Here is a 19,866-nt window from a genome sequence, read left to right as displayed (position 1 = left end):
GAAAGTTAACACTGGAGAATAAACTTGGTTGATTTAATAAGATCATAGCTTAACTAAATCATCCACTCCTTTACCTCCACCTCTCATCTTGCAAACATGTGGGGTTAGTCACCTAGGAGAAGATAATAATTAGATAATAAGAAGATAATAATTAAGAATAAATCCATCTTCACTATTAAAAACCATCTTACAGTCTGTCCATTCTTAGAAAGTTCTGATGCCAGTATCTTTATGAATAATATACATGGAGCTGCTTCTAGTCATTAAAAACATCTCATATGAATGGGATTTAAAAAAAACAACAACAACTTCTCAGGACATTCTTGGGTTTTCCTGCAGCATTCTAATTTTAGGGTAGTTCCCAGAGCTGAACATTCCCTCAACAATGCCCCGGGGGAGCTCCTATAGCCAAATGTGAATTAAGAGTTCCCCTTGGGAAATAGCTTTTACTACTATAGAACTACCAGCCCACCATTCCAAGGCGATTACACTCTTCTTTGCTCACTCAGGGTGATTTCAGGCGAACCACCTTATAAAGCGACTCAAGGCATGTTGAAGTTTACTTAAAAAAAAAAAAATTGCCATAAAATACTCTTATTAAAAAGGGCATGACATACATATGTACTATTTAAGACAGTTATAAAAAAAAAAAAAAAACACCCATATGGCTATCTACCAAATTAAGAACATTGTCAACACCCTTAGAAGCACACTGTGAAGCCCTTCCTTGTCACAACCCTCTCGCTGAGTTTGTTTTTTTGACACACTCCCTCTTCAGCCCCAGCAAGGATTCTTGGCCAGGATTTTATGAGCACAGGAGAAGTGTTAGAAAGACTTTCCAAAAATAGTCCTTACTGTACAGCACATGACACTTTTTTGGCATTCAACAAAAAGGCTGCTACTATTTTAAAATATTTCTCTATTGATCATAGGAAATGACTGTTTCCAGGACATAAAAGGCATGTATGTTTTGGAGAATAGCTTGCTTTAGCAGTTCGAAAATTTCAACTTGCTTTTTTATGATTATTTCTAAAGAGATATTTTAAGCAATTTTACATTTTCCCTTTTGAATTCTATGTTTGTATCATTTAGCTATTGGGTTCTTAGCCTTTTTCCTATCAGCTTGTGTGTGCATGTGTGTGTATGCAAATGGATGTGAATTCTTTGTCTGCCGTATTTGTAACAAATATTTTTTCCAGCCTGTTGTTTAAGAGCTATAGCAATTCTTAATTTTATTTATGGAGTAGATTATATCAGCCTTTTCCTTCGTGATGTTTTCAAACAACTATTTGAACAGAGATTCCCAAACGTACACAAGTGTAAATGAGCCCGCATGTGCTTGTTACCCAGCACAATGATTATCAACGTTCTGCAGTTCTTGTTTCATCTGTTCTCTCCCATCCTGTGTCCTCTTACAGAAATAGCACTTCTATACTAGGATGGAAAACTAAGACTTTCGCGGTTACTCAAGAGTTTATTCGATTGCTAAGTTTCTGAATCTTGAAAATGTCAGCTTTTTATTTCCACAAAGCATCATTTTGCCATTGAGGGAAATAACCTTGAAAAATCTGTACACGTGACCTAATGACTCAAATTTAAGCAGAAGTAGTTCATTTCCTTTTCTTTTTCTTTAGGAAAGGAACATATTCACCTCTCTTCAGATTTTGGCACTTTCCGTCTACTCTTTAAATTGGCAGAAAGAAAACTTAATGGCAGAGTAATTATTTAGGTCTTCTTTTTAATACATTAGGAAAAATGGTATTAGGTACTTTGTTTTAATCAGGAATAGAAAAGCTGCAAGCCTCTTCTCAATGGTTTCACTGACTCCATAAATGTCCCACTCAAACTAATGGTAGGCTGGCTGTGCAAAATTTTAATTGCATTATCTTTTTGCTCAAGAACCGCCCATAGTTCACTACTGCTTACAAACCCAAATTTAAATTCAAATTCCTAATTGCAGGTTCTGAATTTCATTGTAGATCCCCCACTAGCTAGCCACCCTTTCTCTTACCACTCATTCTTCAGAATAAGTCTTCAATATTGTCACTCCTCAAGCCTATTCTCTGAGCCTACATGCTTTTTCTTTTGCATATGCTAATCCCTAATCCAAACACTTTCTCCTTTTTCTTTTCCATGTAGAGGCTAGACTTTTTTTACAAATCCAGATCAAGTTTAAACTCATATACAAGTATTTTTCTGATGGTAGCCCTTGTAGATCTCTTTATTCTTTAAATTATGCCTCTTTGGAAACAGAATGCCATACTTTGAGATGTAAGTTTTTTCTTTCATTGTTTATAATGTATTTGTTATGGTTATAGAACTTGATTGTAACACAAAGTACTATGCTGCATAGGACTTTATTTTTAGACCTTACTAAATTGAAATTCCATGAGTTTCTTAAAAGAGAGTTCTGTTGTACTTATCAAATCTACAAATGGCACAACCCTAAGAGTGTGGTAGATTTTAAAAATGGACACAATTGTCATGTTTTCTTATGTAAAGTGGCTTAGAAGCTCCTCTCTACAAGAGATGGAGTCTATTCCCCAGCCTTTGAAGGTTGCTGGCCTTGTTTTGGCCAATAGAATAGAGTGAAAATGACAATGCCACATCCTGAGGTTAGGAATCTTGGAGCCTTTCTTGGTTTCATTTGCTGCCTTCCAGACCCTCTTTCAACATGTGGCTAGACTGTTGAAGGATGAGGAAGCATGAAGAGCAGAGACTGGCCATCCCAGCTGAGGTTTGTCCAGACCCACCAGCCCCGAGCTTACCCAGCAGCTGACCACAGATGCATGAGTAAGCCCATCAAGTCCAAAAGAACAACTAAGCTGAGTTCACACAGATTTAGGAGCAAACATTAATGAATACATGAGGGGAAAAAATTAAATGGCAGCATCTTGATTCTAAAAGATTTTAGCATTCTAGGAAAATATAACTGAGGTAAGTACAGAGCTTTAAATTCAAATTCAAAAAACCAATTGTAAATATAGGATAGCAGAGATATAGCTTACAATGTATATGCAAAACACAAGCATATGACTCAACTTTGTGTTTCAATTCTTCCAACAAAACTAATATGACTTTATCGTGTGTTAGAAGTATAAGCCCCTAAAGTGGAGTTTGTCCAAAGGGCAGTGACCATGATGCTCAAGGGCGTGGAAACCATCCCACACAAACAATAATGCAAGGTAATGAATGCATTGTGTATCTAGTAGAAAGACTGAGGGTATAAAGCTAGCTATTTGAAGAGCTATCATGTGAAAAGAGACTAGACATGTTCAGTGTCATCTCATTAAAAATGAGGGATAGAAGCTATAAGAAGGTGGATTTCAGGTCAACAGAAGGAAGAAGTTGAGTTAGAGGCTGCATATGTATAAGAATACAAACTATATATTCAAAGCCAGGTCCTCTGCTTACCAGCTGTGTGATGTTGGGCAGGTGCCCAGCCTTGCTAGGCCTTTTTTCTCCTCATCAATAAAATGGAAGCAATAACAATATCATTTCATGAGGTTATGGTAAAGATGACATAGGAGTGTTTAAGATAAAATGCTTAGCCTGGTGTCTGGCACATAGTAAGCTCTGAATAAATTTTATTTATTATCAGTAATAATAAGAGCTTTATAAATATGAAATGAACTGCTGCAGGAGGTAGAAATTGCCTTCCAACTGGAAATATTCACAGGAGGTTTGGCAGGTGTTGGTAGGATAGATTTAAGCATCAGATGAGAAGTTGGACTAGATGACATTTAAATTACCTTCCAATGCTGAATAGGTCATCTACATCCCATAAGACAGAAAAAAATTCTTTAATGTTTCTCAGAATACTTAATGATCAAATGATGTTCATCTATTATATTTTATAAAAACTTTCAATTACATAATTATAAATGTATATTTTTCTTATATTAAGAAGTTATATGAGGATTCTTGATATTTTTTGTATCGCATCTCCTCTAAAAGAAGTATACCATTAAATTTTATTTTTATAATAACCAGTATTAACTAAAACTAAAATGTGCAAATTTTAGTCCTACAAACTCTTCTTAGTGGGACATTTAAATTTGTATGTACAAAGGTCTCATCTTTACATACTTAGCATTTCCCTATCAGAATGCCTAACTTTAAACCGGTCAGGTATTTTCAAGGTGCAAAAGACTGAACCTTAATTTCATGACTGACCCCCTATCAAAAGTCCAAGCTGGAGTCAGTATTATTTTTCCTTCTCTTTGTACAGACAGCATCTGGAAACAGTGACCACAATCACTCTTGCTTCTAAAGGCACAGTAGGCAGTTTTAACTCCCACTGCAATTCTATTTAATAAAATACATCTGGTAGAATTACCAAAATGGGGTAATACGCCTCTCTTCCTCAATTATCTCATTGTTATCAGTTAATAAGGAGGAATTCACATTGGCTAAGGCACTGTCTTCATGCTCTCTGATATAAAAATATTTTTTTTTCTTATGATGTGCTCTTATAATGGGCATTAATCATCTGTGAGGAGTACAGATCATTAATGCCCATTATAAGAGCACATCATAAGAAAAAAAAAACAATTTTTTTTTTGTAGGAACTATACTTTCATCACCAGCGAAAGTCAGGTACACAGGCCAAAAGAATTCTAAAATGTGTAAGTGGGGAAAAGAGTTCTAGAGCATGGGTATGTATGAACTCTGAATTCTGGGTATGGAGTGAAATGAACAGACAAGGTATTCATAAGCGCAACCACGATTCCCAGACCATTCAATGCCTAGTGTGTGCCACACATTGGAGGATACAAAGATGAGAAACGCGTTCCATTGCTAAGAGGAGACAGAAATACAGGCAAACAATTTCGACGAAGTGAGAGCAATGCCGTAATAGAAAACATATTAAGTATAGTTTTAACTTAGAATAAAGGATTTAGGAGGGGTGGAAGAGTGGAAGTGAATTGTAAGACAGACTTTGAAGAAGAGAAGGGAATTAGGCAGGAACAAAAGAAGGGGCAGCATGCACAATGGCACCAAGTTGCAAAGCGGAGGGCAGTGTGTGAGTCTCCAAACTTTCTGGCCCTAGACACCAGTGCTCCTATCAGCATCTAATGTCTGATGATCGAGGTGGAGCTGAGGCAGTGATGCTAGCACTGGGGAGAGGCTGCAAGCTTCACTAGTTCACCAAGTTCCTAACAGGCCATGGACAGGTACCAGTCCGTGACCCGGGGTTGGGGACCCCTGGTTCGCCAGTAACCAGATGAGAGATGACCAAGGCCTAATTACAGTGATCGCAATGGGAAAAGAGAGAGTGAATGTTAAGGATTTAGAATCATCTGAATTGGGTGGCTGATTAAATGGATGGGGGAGGGGGAAGAATTATGGATGACGCCCAAGTTTCTGGCTTGAATTGTTGAGTACAAGGTAGGAACATTCATTGAAAGAGGAACAAAACGTTTGGGGAGCAAGAGTATTGAAAGAAGGGAAGAAGAAGCCAACCAGTTTAGTTCTGAACATGCTGAACAAATGAAATGAGAATAAATAAAAGTGCTCAGGAAGACAGGGTTGATTTAAAAAGATAATAAAGTGCACCGAGAATGGAACACTGAAGAGCACGAAATTGTGGGTATTATTGAGGGAAGATGGAATAGCAAAAGAGACTGAGGTCAGATCAGAATTAGAAGGCATCGCTCATAAAAGGCAGGAGAGGAACAAGAGGTCAATTGCGTCAAGTTAAAGAATTGAAATATGCTCTGGGTTTAGTAGTTAGGATTTTCCTACCGATTTTGGCAAGATCACTTTCACTGGTGCAGTGAAGGAAGGAAACAACTTCCATGCTACAAAGCATGAGAATTTCCTCTCTCTTTCCCCTCTCCCCTTCTTCTCCCTACTCTCTTCCTCTCCCGTTACCCTTCTCCTCCCTCTCTAACCATCCTCCCCTTATCCCCTCCCTTTCCTCTCCCCCTCCCCCCTCCCCTTATTCCCTCTCCCTTTCTCTCTTGTTTTAATCTCAACTGGTCTCATTCCTGACTGCCTTTGAAAGTCCTTAGTGTAAAAATTGCAGTTTCTGTCTTTTGCAAATGAATAGAACCTTTACAGAATTATTCTGTAAGCAAATGTCTTTTAAGATAAACTTGAATTTATTCACTAAGCTATTCCTTAGAGAGGTTTCAGAAGGCATTTAAAGAAAAGCGGCCTGAACCCAGGTAACCAGAAAAAAGCAACCTCAGACACAACAGCATGGGAATTTCTTTCCCCTTCTTTTCTACCACTTCTTTCTTCTTAAGAAGCAGCTTCAATATGGAAAGAATTATGCTTGGTTCTCTAGGGACATAAATAATGAATAAGGCACAATCCTACTCCACCCAAGCCCCCAGCCAAGCTGATTACAGGACCCTGCAAAAGACAGACATGCACTCGGCCAACTCTAAAGTAGGGTCGGCTAAAATAAATGTTCATGAGAGTAAAGGCAAAGTTCTATGGAGGCTCAAATATAATTCCCCATCTCTCATAAAATGCAGGAAATGACCTTTAAAAACACAGACACAGTTGGGGAATTCATCGCACCACTAATTACCTCCCTACTCTTCAGACCATAAACTTTTATGCAATCTGCTCTCTTCACTTCATTTGTACTCATTTATTTTACCAGGCTTCCAGACTGCCTATATGAAAACTTAACAGGCGATAGTGGTGAATGGAGATTTTAGCTTGACCCTAGGCTTTATTCTGATTCTTTTGTTAAACCGAACTTTAATAATACCACTTTGACTCTTTACATTGAGAGTGTTAGAAAGTTCTTAAAATTAAATGCATAGCCTCATGGATTAAGTGAGCACTAAGCCTCCTTCTCCCAGAGGAGATAAACTGGGACACCAAATTATCTGGAATGGCTTCTGAGGAATACTGTTTAGATCTGAGTAACCTCGTGGTGATATCTTTATAGTTCATAGCCCTTTTAAAGTTCTTTGTAAAGCAACTGCCATTAAAGGGACAACCTAACGCTGCATGCTCACACATTATTTCCCACTTGTGCAGGGTTGCTATTTATAACTGGGGCCTTTTGGAAAATGAAAATGAAAAACTATAGCCAGAAAGGCCCATGATATAAGGCAGGTCATCCTTTTTTTTGGCTTCCTTCTGTGTCCTCTTAGGAAACTTTGATTATATTTCAACTAGGAATAGAAAAGAGATCGTCCAAGTAAAAATATTTCTCCAGCAGGTGATTAGGGCATAGGTTCTTGAGTCAGGCATGCCTGGTTTTGGATGCCAGCTCTACCATCTATTAGTTTGTGACCTTAAACAAGTTCTTAATCTTCTCTAGATTTCATCAGTAAAATGAGTAAATGAGATCGAATATGAAGAACTTATGTTAGTGTTTGGCACAGAGTTCTCAAACAATGGTAGTATTATAATAATAATTATTGCTGTTATCATTTGTACCAAATTGCCCTAGATTACTGTTTATAGCACACTGCTTCACACATGGAAGGCATTCTTTGTCTGTTTATTTCTTAGTGGATGCTTGGCTGGCATAGAAGGCTTAGAATGCAATATTTCCAAGGAGGGCTTCCTTTGGCTTTCTCAAGAGTGCCCAGAGTATTGGGAAGATAGCAAAGCGCATATGTTCTGTATTAATTATGTTAGTAATTTAGTGCTGTTTCTCAGAATTTAGTTATACTATTTTTTTCTGATCTATGTGAACGGAGAGCATGTATACTATGCTAGTCTTAGGCCATCCTTTACCTTCCTCCCTGCGAGGACAAAAGCGAAGTTTCTTTTTTGGTTAATGACAGACAAGGCCATAGTTTTACTTAGCATTTTTCCATCAGAAGTTCCACTTGATATTCTTCAGCTTGGTTCTGGGAGAGAAATTTGGGCAGTGTTAATGGGAAAGTGCCAGCACATTAAGGCAAGGAAAGAAGAAACAATAGTTCTGTGATAGAAATGTGACTCCATGACACCTTTAATAATGGTGCGATCCCCAGCAGTAAGGGTCTGGAGATTGTGTGTGTGTGTGTGTGTGTGTGTGTGTGTGTGCGCACTATTAGTAAAACATTTATCTCATATTTAAACATCAAGTACATTGTGATGTGTCTATACATTTCGGCCACACATGTCGTACCATCTACATCAGCCTTTGTATATAATTTGTAAAGCAGGATCAAAAGAGTAAAGATAGTTTTTAAAGTTTGTTGTTTCATATTTTTATAGTATATAGGCAACTCCCTATTTCTGAATTAATGAATTTTACAAACCTAATAAAATATATTCTATAAATATTGTTTAAATTTTATTTATTTTCTTTGGTTTTGAGAACTGGCATTGAATTTTTTACATGCTTACAGAAGGACATAAATTAAACTGCCATTGGTTTAAGTATACTTTTCAAATCATTACAACTCTTTGGAGCTTATAAAGCCTGTTGATAGAGCCTTCTAGCCTGTTAGAAATGTTGGGATGGGTAGACTTCTAGTCCTTGTGCATCAGACTGCATTTCTTACCCAGGTGAACTCCTATCTATAGACCTAATGTAGTAAACTTTAGCCTAGATTGTGCTTTAGTGGTAGTGAAAAATCAGGAATCTAAATTTAAGGGATATATATTACCGCCTCTGGTTAGTTAATATTTATAAGATATTGCTAATGGTATTGATTTAAAAAATTTTTTGTCTTTAGTAGATATCGTAAGACACTCACATAGAATACTACTTCAACTACCATTATACACAAAGAAGAAAATAGCTGACTGAATAACTAACTAAAATTCTGTATTCATTTAATCATCAATAGATAAGCACCACCTGCCTACTATGTGTATTTAATTGTGTCAAAAATTTTTGAGAAAAGAGATGAAGGGAAAAAATGACATAGACTCTAATGTATGGAAGCAGTAACAATTGAAGGTTAATTGATTAAGCCAAAATAATAAGTTTTATTCTATGTTAAATAAAAGCAGAGTGGAATAGGATTAGGTCTGAGGTAACAATTCACTCTTCCTATAAAGCCCAGTGTGGTAGAATTATAACAAAAGCTGAAGCCCAAGATGTTTGCCCCAGGAAATCCAAACCCACCTCAGACAATGAAAGAATAGAATATTATGCCAAATACACATGTGAACGTATTTATAAATATTTTCAAACTAATGACAGCTCCTACTTATAATAAGTACCAATAGAAATGTTATTCGACCAAATAAGCATTCTACTACAGTGCTTGAGTTTGAGTATTTTCAGGAAATTTTTTTTTGCCTCAGTTCTAAGGAGAACTCCAAAATTCAGTATGTGATAGATATCTGGGTTTAACGCATTCAGAATTCTGAAGGTGGGGTTCTCTGCTAAACAGAGTTCTGCTCATCACCTTGTTCTCAGAGTCAGAAGTTAGCCTCTAACTCTCCTTCCTCATTCAGACTTGATTTGGGAGATAGGTGTAAGTGGCTAAGCATTTCAATTCCTTTAACTGATATTTACTGTACCAGGCTCTACCTTCTCCCTTGACTGGATTCTAAGTAACTTCCCATAGAGCACATAGCCCACTTTCTCCCCTGCTTTAATTGCACACTAGGATACCACTGTAGCTACTGTACCAATGGCCAAAATAGTAGTGGTGTAGACAAGATGGAAGCTGTTCCTCTCTCATCCTCTCTTGGTCTAAGGTAGCTATTCTAGCTTCTGTTGCATCAGCATTCCAGCCAACAAGAGGGGCCTGCCTTTCCTATGAGCAGTATGACTTCAAATTGCATACATCACTTCCACGCACATCCCCTTGGCCATAAACTCTCCATATAGCCAGATTTGGCTGAAAACCGTTCTCTTTAGCTGGGCGGACATATGGCCCACTAAAACCTCCATTATCTTAGAAGAAAATTGACCTCTTAACTTGAAAACTTCTTTTTTATTGTCACAAAAAGCCTTAGAAGAAAAATACTTGGCTTAATGCATTTTGCCTCAGTGACCAGAAGCTAAATATATAAAGAGATCCAGTCCAATCAGGAACACCTATGTTCAAAAAATTAAAATTACATTTATCTACAATTATAGAAATTGTATTAGCTTGATTTGCTCAGAATTATTATTATTATTTTCTGATTATTCCATTACTAACTTTTGGTATTTTTTTGGAAATAACAGTAGGTCCCAGACTAGTTTGTTGGTTGGCTTCTTCATCTTCTTGGGTTACTGAGAGCCCTAAATATTGAGTGTTAAATCTCAAGGTACTTCTTGTAGCATTGATGTTGTTTCACTAGACCCAGCTGTGATATAATAACGTAACATTCAATCATTCTCAATGGGCCACCAATTAGAAGACTATTCTTAAAATGGCCCCTGTTTGCTAAGCTAGACTTTCCTTTGGTAAGAAAAATTCTCCAGTCTAAAAGGAAACAAAGATTAATCTGTACAAAAAGGGACATCTCCATTTCTTCCCACAGATGCCTCTCAACTTTGAAATAAAGCAGCTCTATATTTTGTTGATTTTGAGTTCCTTTCTTTTTATCTGTCGTTTGTCCAGTGACTTCCATCTAGCTCCTCCGGCTTCCCTTTCACTCACCCAGAAATACAGAAGGCCTAGGGAGCCTTGTTTACTTTCTTAGCCACCCTTCCATTTAATAGCACTGCTATCCTTCAATGTGGTTTATCTTTCCATTTCCTCCTGGTTAAATCGAATAACGTGTTAAAGTTAAATTTCTTTTGATTGAGGACAAGTTTACCTGTCACCTAAATTCTTTTGATAAAGGCAAGTCAGCATAACCACGGTCATGGGCAGCTCCTAATCCAAAACAACTCCATCCGCTTGTATATTCTGTGCAGTCTGCCAAGGTCATGGCATTTTACTGGAGTGTTCTGACTCGGCATGATCTGCACAATGCTCTGCTGAATTGAAAGGATGCTTCTTTTAGCCCAGTCTCTTGTCTTGCCAGTAGCACCAATGAGAATTTTGTGGGAAAGCCTGGTAGCTGAATTTAATATCATCCTCTAATGTTACCTGTCTTCCCAAATCCTTGCTTTCGTTTCCATCATTCATTGTCTAATTCCCTTTCAATAGTCCACTTTGGATCTGCCATTAATTCTTTGAAATTCTGAAATCCCTTTTGGATTTACTGTTGTGCTGTGTAATTCTTGGAGGTAAATAACATGTTTATTATCAAATACATTAAAATTGTCTGTCTTAGTTCATTCTCCAGAGTATCTCCTATACATTGCAAGCAAAGTCATCTAGTTATAACACTGTAAAATTTGGGGAAATAAATTCATCTCAAGTTTTCACAACACAATATTTAACAGCTGCAAAGGCAAGGAAGACAAAGCTGCCATGTCATCTCCAGGAAATCCCAAGACGCATATTTTTATCATTTGCATTGTTATTTACAGAAATGTGTACGTTCCGTTCAAAAGGTGCTGACTCCAATTATGTAAAATAAAACACACAACTCCTCTTGATTGGAAGGTAGATAACCATACATTCCAAGCTTGCTTGCCTGGCTGCTATCCAGTGCTTTTTCCAGCTCCTCTCTGTTTGCTCCAAGAAGTTTCCCTTCTTTATTCCTATGCACTAATCATCATCTTTAATGAAAAGAGTTACCATTTAGTTGTAAGATTGGAGTTGGCTCCAAAATATTATTTTGTCTAATATGAGCTCACATTGAAATCCTCTGTTTCCCAGCAGGGTTTTCACAACATCTTTCCTCCCTCTGTAGCAAGGAGAGATTGGTCCCTGGTTCAACTTGGGGCACCATAACTAGGACATTAGAAATCACACTGGATACAGGTTACAGGCTTTCACCCAACAGAAAGTTTCTTGGCAGTGAGGAGGAAGTTAGGATTCTGGGCAGATTAACCCCAGGTTTTAATTAAGCACCCCAAATACTGCCTTCCATTGACCCCTATAATTAAAGCTTGACTTTGCTTACATTTTCAGCATCATTTTTTTCCCTCCAGGTGGATGGGTAACAGCTGATTACAAAGTGAATTCATTAGAGTACATTATGGCAAGAGCATTAAGCCCAGAATCTAGAGCTATGGGGAGAAAAGAGAGCAAGATTATCCTGTGGGAGCAATCCCACTCAACCGGAGACATTCCTGCTGTCACTGTATGCCCTTTTGTTAACTCTGCCCGGCTAGGGAGGGAGATCTGAGAACCACATAGGGAAATATCACTGAACCAAGAATGGTCATACTGCACTTGATTTTCTTCTGCCTTCCGAAAAGCCTTCATTCCAAAAAGTCACTCCCTACCATTTTTATACGGCCATTATTGTTTCCAATCAGGTCTAGGAAAACGTCGAGTTAACTCAGGGCTGTCTATTGGATTGATATTAAATTTAGTCAAAAGAGACCCTCTGGGATTAACTGACTTCTGACCTCAGCTGTTGAAATGGCTTCTTTCTGTCCCCACAAAGTGGTGGTCTATTTAGAAACTATATAAACAAAATCAAAATAGGTGGGGCTGGGGCTGGAGGGGACAGGGGCGGGGTGTGGGGGGAGGGGTGGGGTGTGGGGGCGTAAAACAGTGAATGCTGAAGCAGTTGCCAACATACTTCCCGATGTTCAGGGAATGCTCTGTTTATTTGTTGTTTTAATCTTTGGGCCAAATGATACTCCTCTCACTTGAACTAAGTCAGCAGAGGGGAAGTGCAGATTTCACAGAAACTCAGTCCCAAGAAACCTGGGTGGCTCCCCTGCTACGCCTGCAAAACATCAGTCAGTCTGCTGACAGCAGGGCCAGAGGCTTCCTATTCAGCCAGGATTTCACACTCCGCAGGCAGCTGCCTTGGCAGGACTGGCCGCCAAGGCAAAATTACCAGGAACTGTCAGGAAAATAGATTCATTTTTTTAAAAACTGCAAAAATTCCGGTTCTGCCCACATAGATCTGTAAGTTGAAGAGAAAAGCCCTATTGAAAGAATTTTTGTTTAACTTGCCCCAAACATGGCTATGTTTCATCCTAGTCATTGGATTGCGTGTGGTCTGGAGGTACACTGCTGTATCAAAGGACAGGAAGGTGGCAGGTCTCCCAGGTAGATTGTGGTTCTTCTGTTAAGATGTGCCTGGAAAGTGTCCTTGATATACTCAGCAGAGTTCTACTTCTTTTCCTGACATGTAACACTGCCTTCTGCAGCTCCCATTTCTTGAGATAAGCAAATTAAGGATGTGTTTTGAAGTTTTCTATGTGTGTTGCTTTTCATTTATTCATTTATTAAATTCATTTGCATAATTTGTTGAGTGCTTGGATACATAGTGAACAGAATAGGTTTTTTAAAATCCTTGTTCTTATGAATTTATATTAAATTACTTAATCGTGGTGATAGTCCCATGAGGCAGGTACTATTTTGAAGCCCCCTCCCCCCCTTTTTTTTACAGGTGACTTGCTCAGAGCCACATAATCAGAGAATGGCAGAGCTGGGATTTCAACCCAGGCAGGCTGGCTCCAGAATACCAACACTCTTAACCATCTGGCTCTCCACAACCTGGTGGGACTGATGGGTGTGATTTCAGGTTCAAGAAAGGAGCAGTTCAGGCAAAAACTTACGATTTTTCTTCTAGAGGTGAAGTATTTCTTCTTTCCACAAGATAGTTCAAATAACTAAAACGCTTGAAAGAGGTAGTACTACGGCTGGATTTCATTCATATCAATACGTTGAAGGGGATCAGAATATGCCACTTTGGATGAGATGAAGATAAAACAGCACACAAATCACACTGACTAGCTTAGAAATGGTTCTGTTCCCTTAAAGCAGATTGGTAATTAATGCAATCTTTGACTTATTTTAGAGAGCTAGTACTGGGCATATGCCACCCTGGTCCTCGGGATGAACTCAGAACCAAGAATCTTCAATCTATGAATTCAAGTAACAGAACTGTGCCTACTAGAGACCTTTAGGAAGTGAGAAGTCCTTTAATAAGGATGATCTGGTGCCTAGACCAAAAATGAGCAAATATGAAACTGACCAATCAAATTCCACCAGCCTGGAATTCCTTTGTGCTTTCTCTTGCTCATCAACCCTATACCATAATTGGCTAAGATCCAAAACCCTCCAATCAAAACTTATCCTGCCAGCATTACCTCACGTTCTCCCTAACCCTTTAAACTTGTCCAGACCCCACATCAGGGAGACGGATTTGAGCAGTGACTCCTGTCTCCCGTGAGTCAACTCAGCAGCAAATAAATAGTTCTTTCTTTTCTCAAAGGTCGGTGTTATAGTTTGGGCTCCTATTGCACATGGGGCAGTGGACCCTTGCTCAGTAATGAAGGCAACTGATAAACAGCAGATTCAGGAAATGTTCTCTGCCCTCCCCTATTCTGTCTAAAAGCAGGATATAAATTTCCCTTTCTAAAAGTAACATAAATGTGTAAAGGTGTCTTCCTCTCCAGTACCAGGAGGAGGACTCTTAATCACCAGAGATGGCTCTTATCAATACAAAAGGCACCAACTTGATTATGCATCATCATCCTTGCTAAAAAAAACTCTTTTCTTCCATTAACTTCCCCCTTATATTCACCTTTTCACAATTTGATGCCACAAGAAGCCCAAACTCCTTTTTTCTTTCTCTTGTCACTTCTCTACAATTTGTCACTCTTTGTTAAAATAGTATATAAACCCCAGCCATAACTGCTTCTTTGGGTCTTCACTTCTTTTCTATTCAGGCCTCCTTTTTCACAGTAATAAACCTTTTTTCCTATTTATCTATCATTTTGTTTTTCAGCTTAATTTGCATTGCCCCAGGTACTGAACCCACTGAGAGCAGAAGAATGACCAAAAGCACTGTCTTTCTTCTAACAAGTTCTGATAGGCAGGGGAAGGTGAGTCAAAGAGCTGAGAAATCAGGATGTTAAGGGAGTTGGGGACAGCAGCATTGGGATGGAAGTACAGGCAGAAGCTGAAGCAAAGGAATCTCAGATCAACATCTCTCATTTCAACAGTTTGCCTAGGGCGAATGCCGTTAGGGATAACCAAATAGTTCAAAATTTGGATTTTACCAGCCACTTCCATGATATCTATTTGATTATTTTACTCAAAGAGCTCAAGACAAAAATAAATACAGCTAACAGACTCAAATCATACCGTTTAACAAGAAATGAATTTATTCTTACTTTGCCAATTGGCTTCTCAATCAGAGGGCTTGTAAAGCAGACTGGAGTTACGCTGCTGTACATTGAAGTTTTCCATTGCTGTTCCTATATGAAAGGAAACACACAGAGAGAGAATTCATGAACTTGGCTGGATTTCCTACTGAATGGAGACATTTCCTTGTTTCTCATGATGGTGCCTAAAGCACTTAACAGTTGTCACTTGAAATACCCGAGTCAGCATTTTCCCAATCTGTGCAAACTCATTTAACCTTGTGCAAGGACATTTTATAAAACCATTTATGACATGTTGAAGGAATTCATACACATATGCTGGCAAAAACGCAGAATATTTTCAGCCTAATCTGTTAAGGTATCTTCGTAGAACAGAGATCAGACTATGTGAATTTTTTAAAAAAATAACTTTACTAATACCTCACTGCATATAAAAACTGACCACAGTTAAACTGGTTTTCAAATCTTTGATTCTATATGGGATAATATCCAACATTCTCTACCTGCTTTTTAGAACCCTGAAAAATGTGGCTCTTTCCCACGTTTTTGGCTTCAGCTCCATTTCTGTCCCATGATTTAATCTAAACCTTAAGACATTTGGTCAATGCATTTTTTTTTAACAGAGTCTAGTCTATGTTTTTGTTTTTGTTGTTCCCATTTCCTAAAATATCTTTTCCTCAATATGTGCCTATGATTTCTTACCTGTGCTGTATAATAGCCAGCTCAGATTTCCTAAGAAATGTTTTGCTGTTTTCCTCTACTTCTGACTAGAGTCAGAATAACCTTCCTACCACAGGATCCATGTGCTATGCTTAGAGTACTAATACTCTCTGCTGGGAATGTGAGCAATGGAGGACAGGACTCGTGTCATAGATATCTTTGGATCCTTCACAGCCTGACATGCGTCTTACATATTGCTGTGGCCTGAAGGTTTATATCACTGTGAAGTCTTCACGTTGAAATCCTAATCACCAAGGTGATGGTGTTAGGAGATGGGGTCTTTGGGATGTGATTAGGTTGCGACAGCAGAGCCTTTAGGAATGGGATTAATGTCCTTAGGAAAGAGGTCTCAGAGAACTTGCTTGCCCCCTTCCCATGTGAGGATACGATGAGAAGTCTGTGACCTGGAAAAGGGTCCTCACTTGACCATGTTGCCCCCCTGGTCTTAGTCTTCCAACCTCTAGAACTGTGAGAAATACATTTGTATAGTTTATAAGCCACTCAGTTTGGGGTGTTTTGTTACAGCAGTCTGAACAAACTAAGACATACATACACATAGGTCTTTTCTATTTAATGACTCTTCCTTTTGTCGGAGAAATCTTTATGTAATCACTAATTTTTAAACACCTCACCAGATCTAGCTCTCTCCAACCCCCAGCTCTCATTCTCACTACACACTTTTCACCCTCTTTTAGGCTTGTTAGAGGAGACAGCAAAAGGCTTGTTATTGAAAAAATAAAAACTTAACTGTAGGTACCAATAACCCCATAAAATGAAAATGACCTTTAAAATTGAATCTGCTAGTATTGACCCATCCCCACCTCCTGCTGTCCATTAATTGGCCATGCTTCTTGAGTGAAAGAAAGATTTTTTTAGTGGTCTTAGCAAAGGAATAAGGTATGACCCTCTGGAATCTCTACCCCTGCTGTTACTAATTATCTTTCCCTGGTCAAATTACTTGTACTTTCCACTAGGGTGGCCCTGCCTGTAAATGTGGTTTGTGTTATTTACACACATCTTGCAAGGTATTTTGAAACTAATTGTGAAGATATCTGTGTCCTAGAAAGGCAAAGCGCAATTCCTGGGGAAGAGGCCCTGCAGCTTAGCCTCAGGAGAAGCTATTCAAACCTCTGGCTTCTTCTCGTCATCTGAAAATAGGAGTTATGGCTGGATTCTAGGTGATGTCAATTTCTATCCATTAGGAGTTAAAATGAGACCAGCAACTCATTTCACAGGTCATGTTCCAGCCATCAAAGTTTAATTACTATTAACCCCATTGGCTCAGGTCCCTAACATATTAGTGAATGCCTGAATAAAAGTTCCAAAGGATCCAGTTACCAAAGCCCACCTCTCCAAGATAAAGAGACATTGAATGGCACCAGGGTAAAGGCCAAAATATACCCTCTTGAGACTGCAACTTTTTTTTTTTAAATGAAAATAACAGGTTCTGTGTTGATGATCAGGACACGTGATTATGTTTCGAGGAAGTCAATCTGCAGATGTAGTGATGTAGTAGATGAATCTGAAGAACTCTGCCCTTTACTCTGAGGCTGGTCTGGTTGCTATGACAACATGTAACTAGTTTTCTTAGGTGGTTGTGCAGCCTGATTTTCTTTAGACTAAAGATTCCCTTGATACATTCGCACTAGGTGTTGTTAAACCTAAAAACAATGCAACAGTTGCAAAACACACATTTCTCACTTAGAAATTGTTTAGTGGGAAAATATGTGATGATTCTGGGCCATTCATAAAAGGGACTTTCTGAAAAACATGGGTTAGAATACAAAACAGAGTAGTGAGGGGCATGTTGTTATTACTAAGTAGGGTTTCCCGTTCCAATCTCCTCTCCTCATTTCAGGCTTTTCACACAGGGTTTTGTTGCTGTTGCCTGGGTGGCTGAGTTACTGGGTGGCTGGCGTTAACTACTGTTCCAGATCTAACTCACCATTTGCTAAATGTGGAGATGGGGGCACTGAGGATGAATTTGGACAAAGTGCAATAATAGGGAATTAGATAAAAGGCAAGTCAGCCATCCTCTCCAGCTCTCTGCAAAATGAGAACGATATTGCCCCCTTATCTTTTTCACATAACAACTTCAGAGTACTCCTGAGGAGCTACAGAACTGCTCAGAGATCTCCACATAAAAGGTACCTGGTGTTATTTTTCTAAGATTGGATTCCTAAAAGGAGACCAAAGAAGTGGTTAAGGCCTTGAACTGTAATTACAACCCTCAGTGTTTATCCTGGTGCCTGAAATATAAGAGCAAACTCCTGGTGCAAAAGGACAGAAATAATCTGGGATTCTGATGAGGAAGGACAGACGCAGGGATCATTAGGTAGACTCAGCTAGATAACTGAGCAGCGGGATCCATCCAGGTGGCATCTGCTTAAGGGCACGTCACTGGGCAGCTCAAACATTTCAATAACTCTGAAGGAAAGAATGCATACTCTGTCAGAAATCTCGATTTTATACTCCACAAAAAATATGGACATTGATGCCCATCAACTGCCAGCTCTTTCTCCCCACACCTAGGGACCAGGTTCAATGTGCGCTGTTTTGAAATAGAAGTAGATTCTACCTTAAAGATTGCCATCCCTTTGTCCAGCCTTAACCTGTCACCCATTATACTTCCAGAGTAAAAATAACTGCACCTTCATCTGTAGAGCACTTTTCAGAAACTGCTAACACAGCACTTTATATGCCTGTCACAAAAGCCACAAGCTGTTTCTAAGACCTAGGGGATTGAAGGAGCTGTGATAGTTCAAACATTCAGTGGGAAACAAGGAAAGAGAACATTCCTGAGAAAGGATGTGATACTGATCATTGCTACTGCTCTGGCCTCTGTTCTTTCTAGCCCCCCAACCTGTTGACTGAAGCCAACCAATAGGGTTTGGGGCCCGCCCCACCCATCCTAGCTGCTGTTCCTCCCCTGCAAGGGTCAAGCACACAGACAGGGAGGAGGACTGGGTGGAGGGCAATTAAATGCTGACTCACTCAGGCTTAACCAGACTTCCTCCTTTTTTCCACACTCCGGTACAATTTGGGTGAACTTAAGTAAACTATGCATACTGCTATGCTTTCCTGCTTCCTTTTGGGTTATTATCACAGTCCTACACCAGCTCCGGTATATGAAAATCCCCTCCCCTCAAAACTTGAGAACAGAAAACGGTCACAGGGGAGAGCACACTCAGAAGCATTCCAATTATTTAGTTTTCTGGGCAGAATCCTGCTAGACCCTGACCCACTTATACATTCTTCAGCACCCTCAATACCCATTTCCTTTAAATGGTCCGCTAAATATTTGCATTTAAATTTCCATTTCTTGGATATTTTACATTCTGATTTTTAAAATGTCCCTTGTGCTTTTTCCTTCCTTCTTAATGTTTTATGCATCTTCAGTACCACCTGCCCCTACCACAAGGCTACCATCACACACACACACACACACACACACACACACACACACACACACACACACACACACACACTAAAACAAGTGTTTTCCAAACACTCATGAACATTAATGGGACTTCTGAAAGAAGGAGGGCATTCTTGTCTCTGAGCTTTCTGCCAGTCTTCATCCAAATGTGTATATATTTAGCTACAACATCACTTTGCACCGCACTCACACATTTTCCACTTAATATCACATTACATTATTTTCTGTATTGTTACAGAGTCTTTGGGTTTATAATATTTAGTGATTGCATAATGTTCCATATATAGGATCGAGTATAATGTGCTTGGTATCTTGATAATTATTTTGATTATTTCCATTTTTCCCTTTTTTTTTGATACAGTTCACATACCATAAAATTCACCCACTTAAAGTGCACAATTCAATGTTTCTTAGTATACTCACAGGGTTTTGCGGCCATCTACCACAATGCAATTTTAGAATATTTTTGTCCTCTGCCAAAAGAAACCCTTTACTTATTAGCAGTTATTCACCATCTCTCCTGTCCCCTCCCCCGACTCTAGGCAACCACTAGTCTACTTTCTATTTTTGCCTATTCTGTACATTTTATAAAAAATGGAATCATACAAAATGTAGTCTTTTACAACTTTTGTTTGGCATAATATTTCTGAAGTTTACTCAC

At 38.8% G+C, this 19,866-nt stretch overlaps 1 protein-coding gene across 1 annotated transcript in view; it reads right to left on the bottom strand.

The window, feature by feature from the left end:
• Nucleotides 1–19,866, bottom strand: part of RASGEF1B (RasGEF domain family member 1B) — a 482,542-nt gene that overhangs the window by 124,177 nt on the left and 338,499 nt on the right. The window contains exon 4 of the mRNA XM_016156169.2: nucleotides 15,056–15,139. Coding sequence (XP_016011655.1) covers nucleotides 15,056–15,139 — 84 coding nt within the window. The remainder of the gene's footprint in view (nucleotides 1–15,055; nucleotides 15,140–19,866) is intronic.

The sequence above is a fragment of the Rousettus aegyptiacus genome, unplaced genomic scaffold, assembly GCF_014176215.1.
Source record: "Rousettus aegyptiacus isolate mRouAeg1 unplaced genomic scaffold, mRouAeg1.p scaffold_m13_p_10, whole genome shotgun sequence".
NCBI classification, from domain to species: domain Eukaryota; kingdom Metazoa; phylum Chordata; class Mammalia; order Chiroptera; family Pteropodidae; genus Rousettus; species Rousettus aegyptiacus.
The sequence above is the reverse complement of the archived record's forward strand: the minus strand, read 5'-3'. Positions and strand labels throughout refer to the sequence as shown.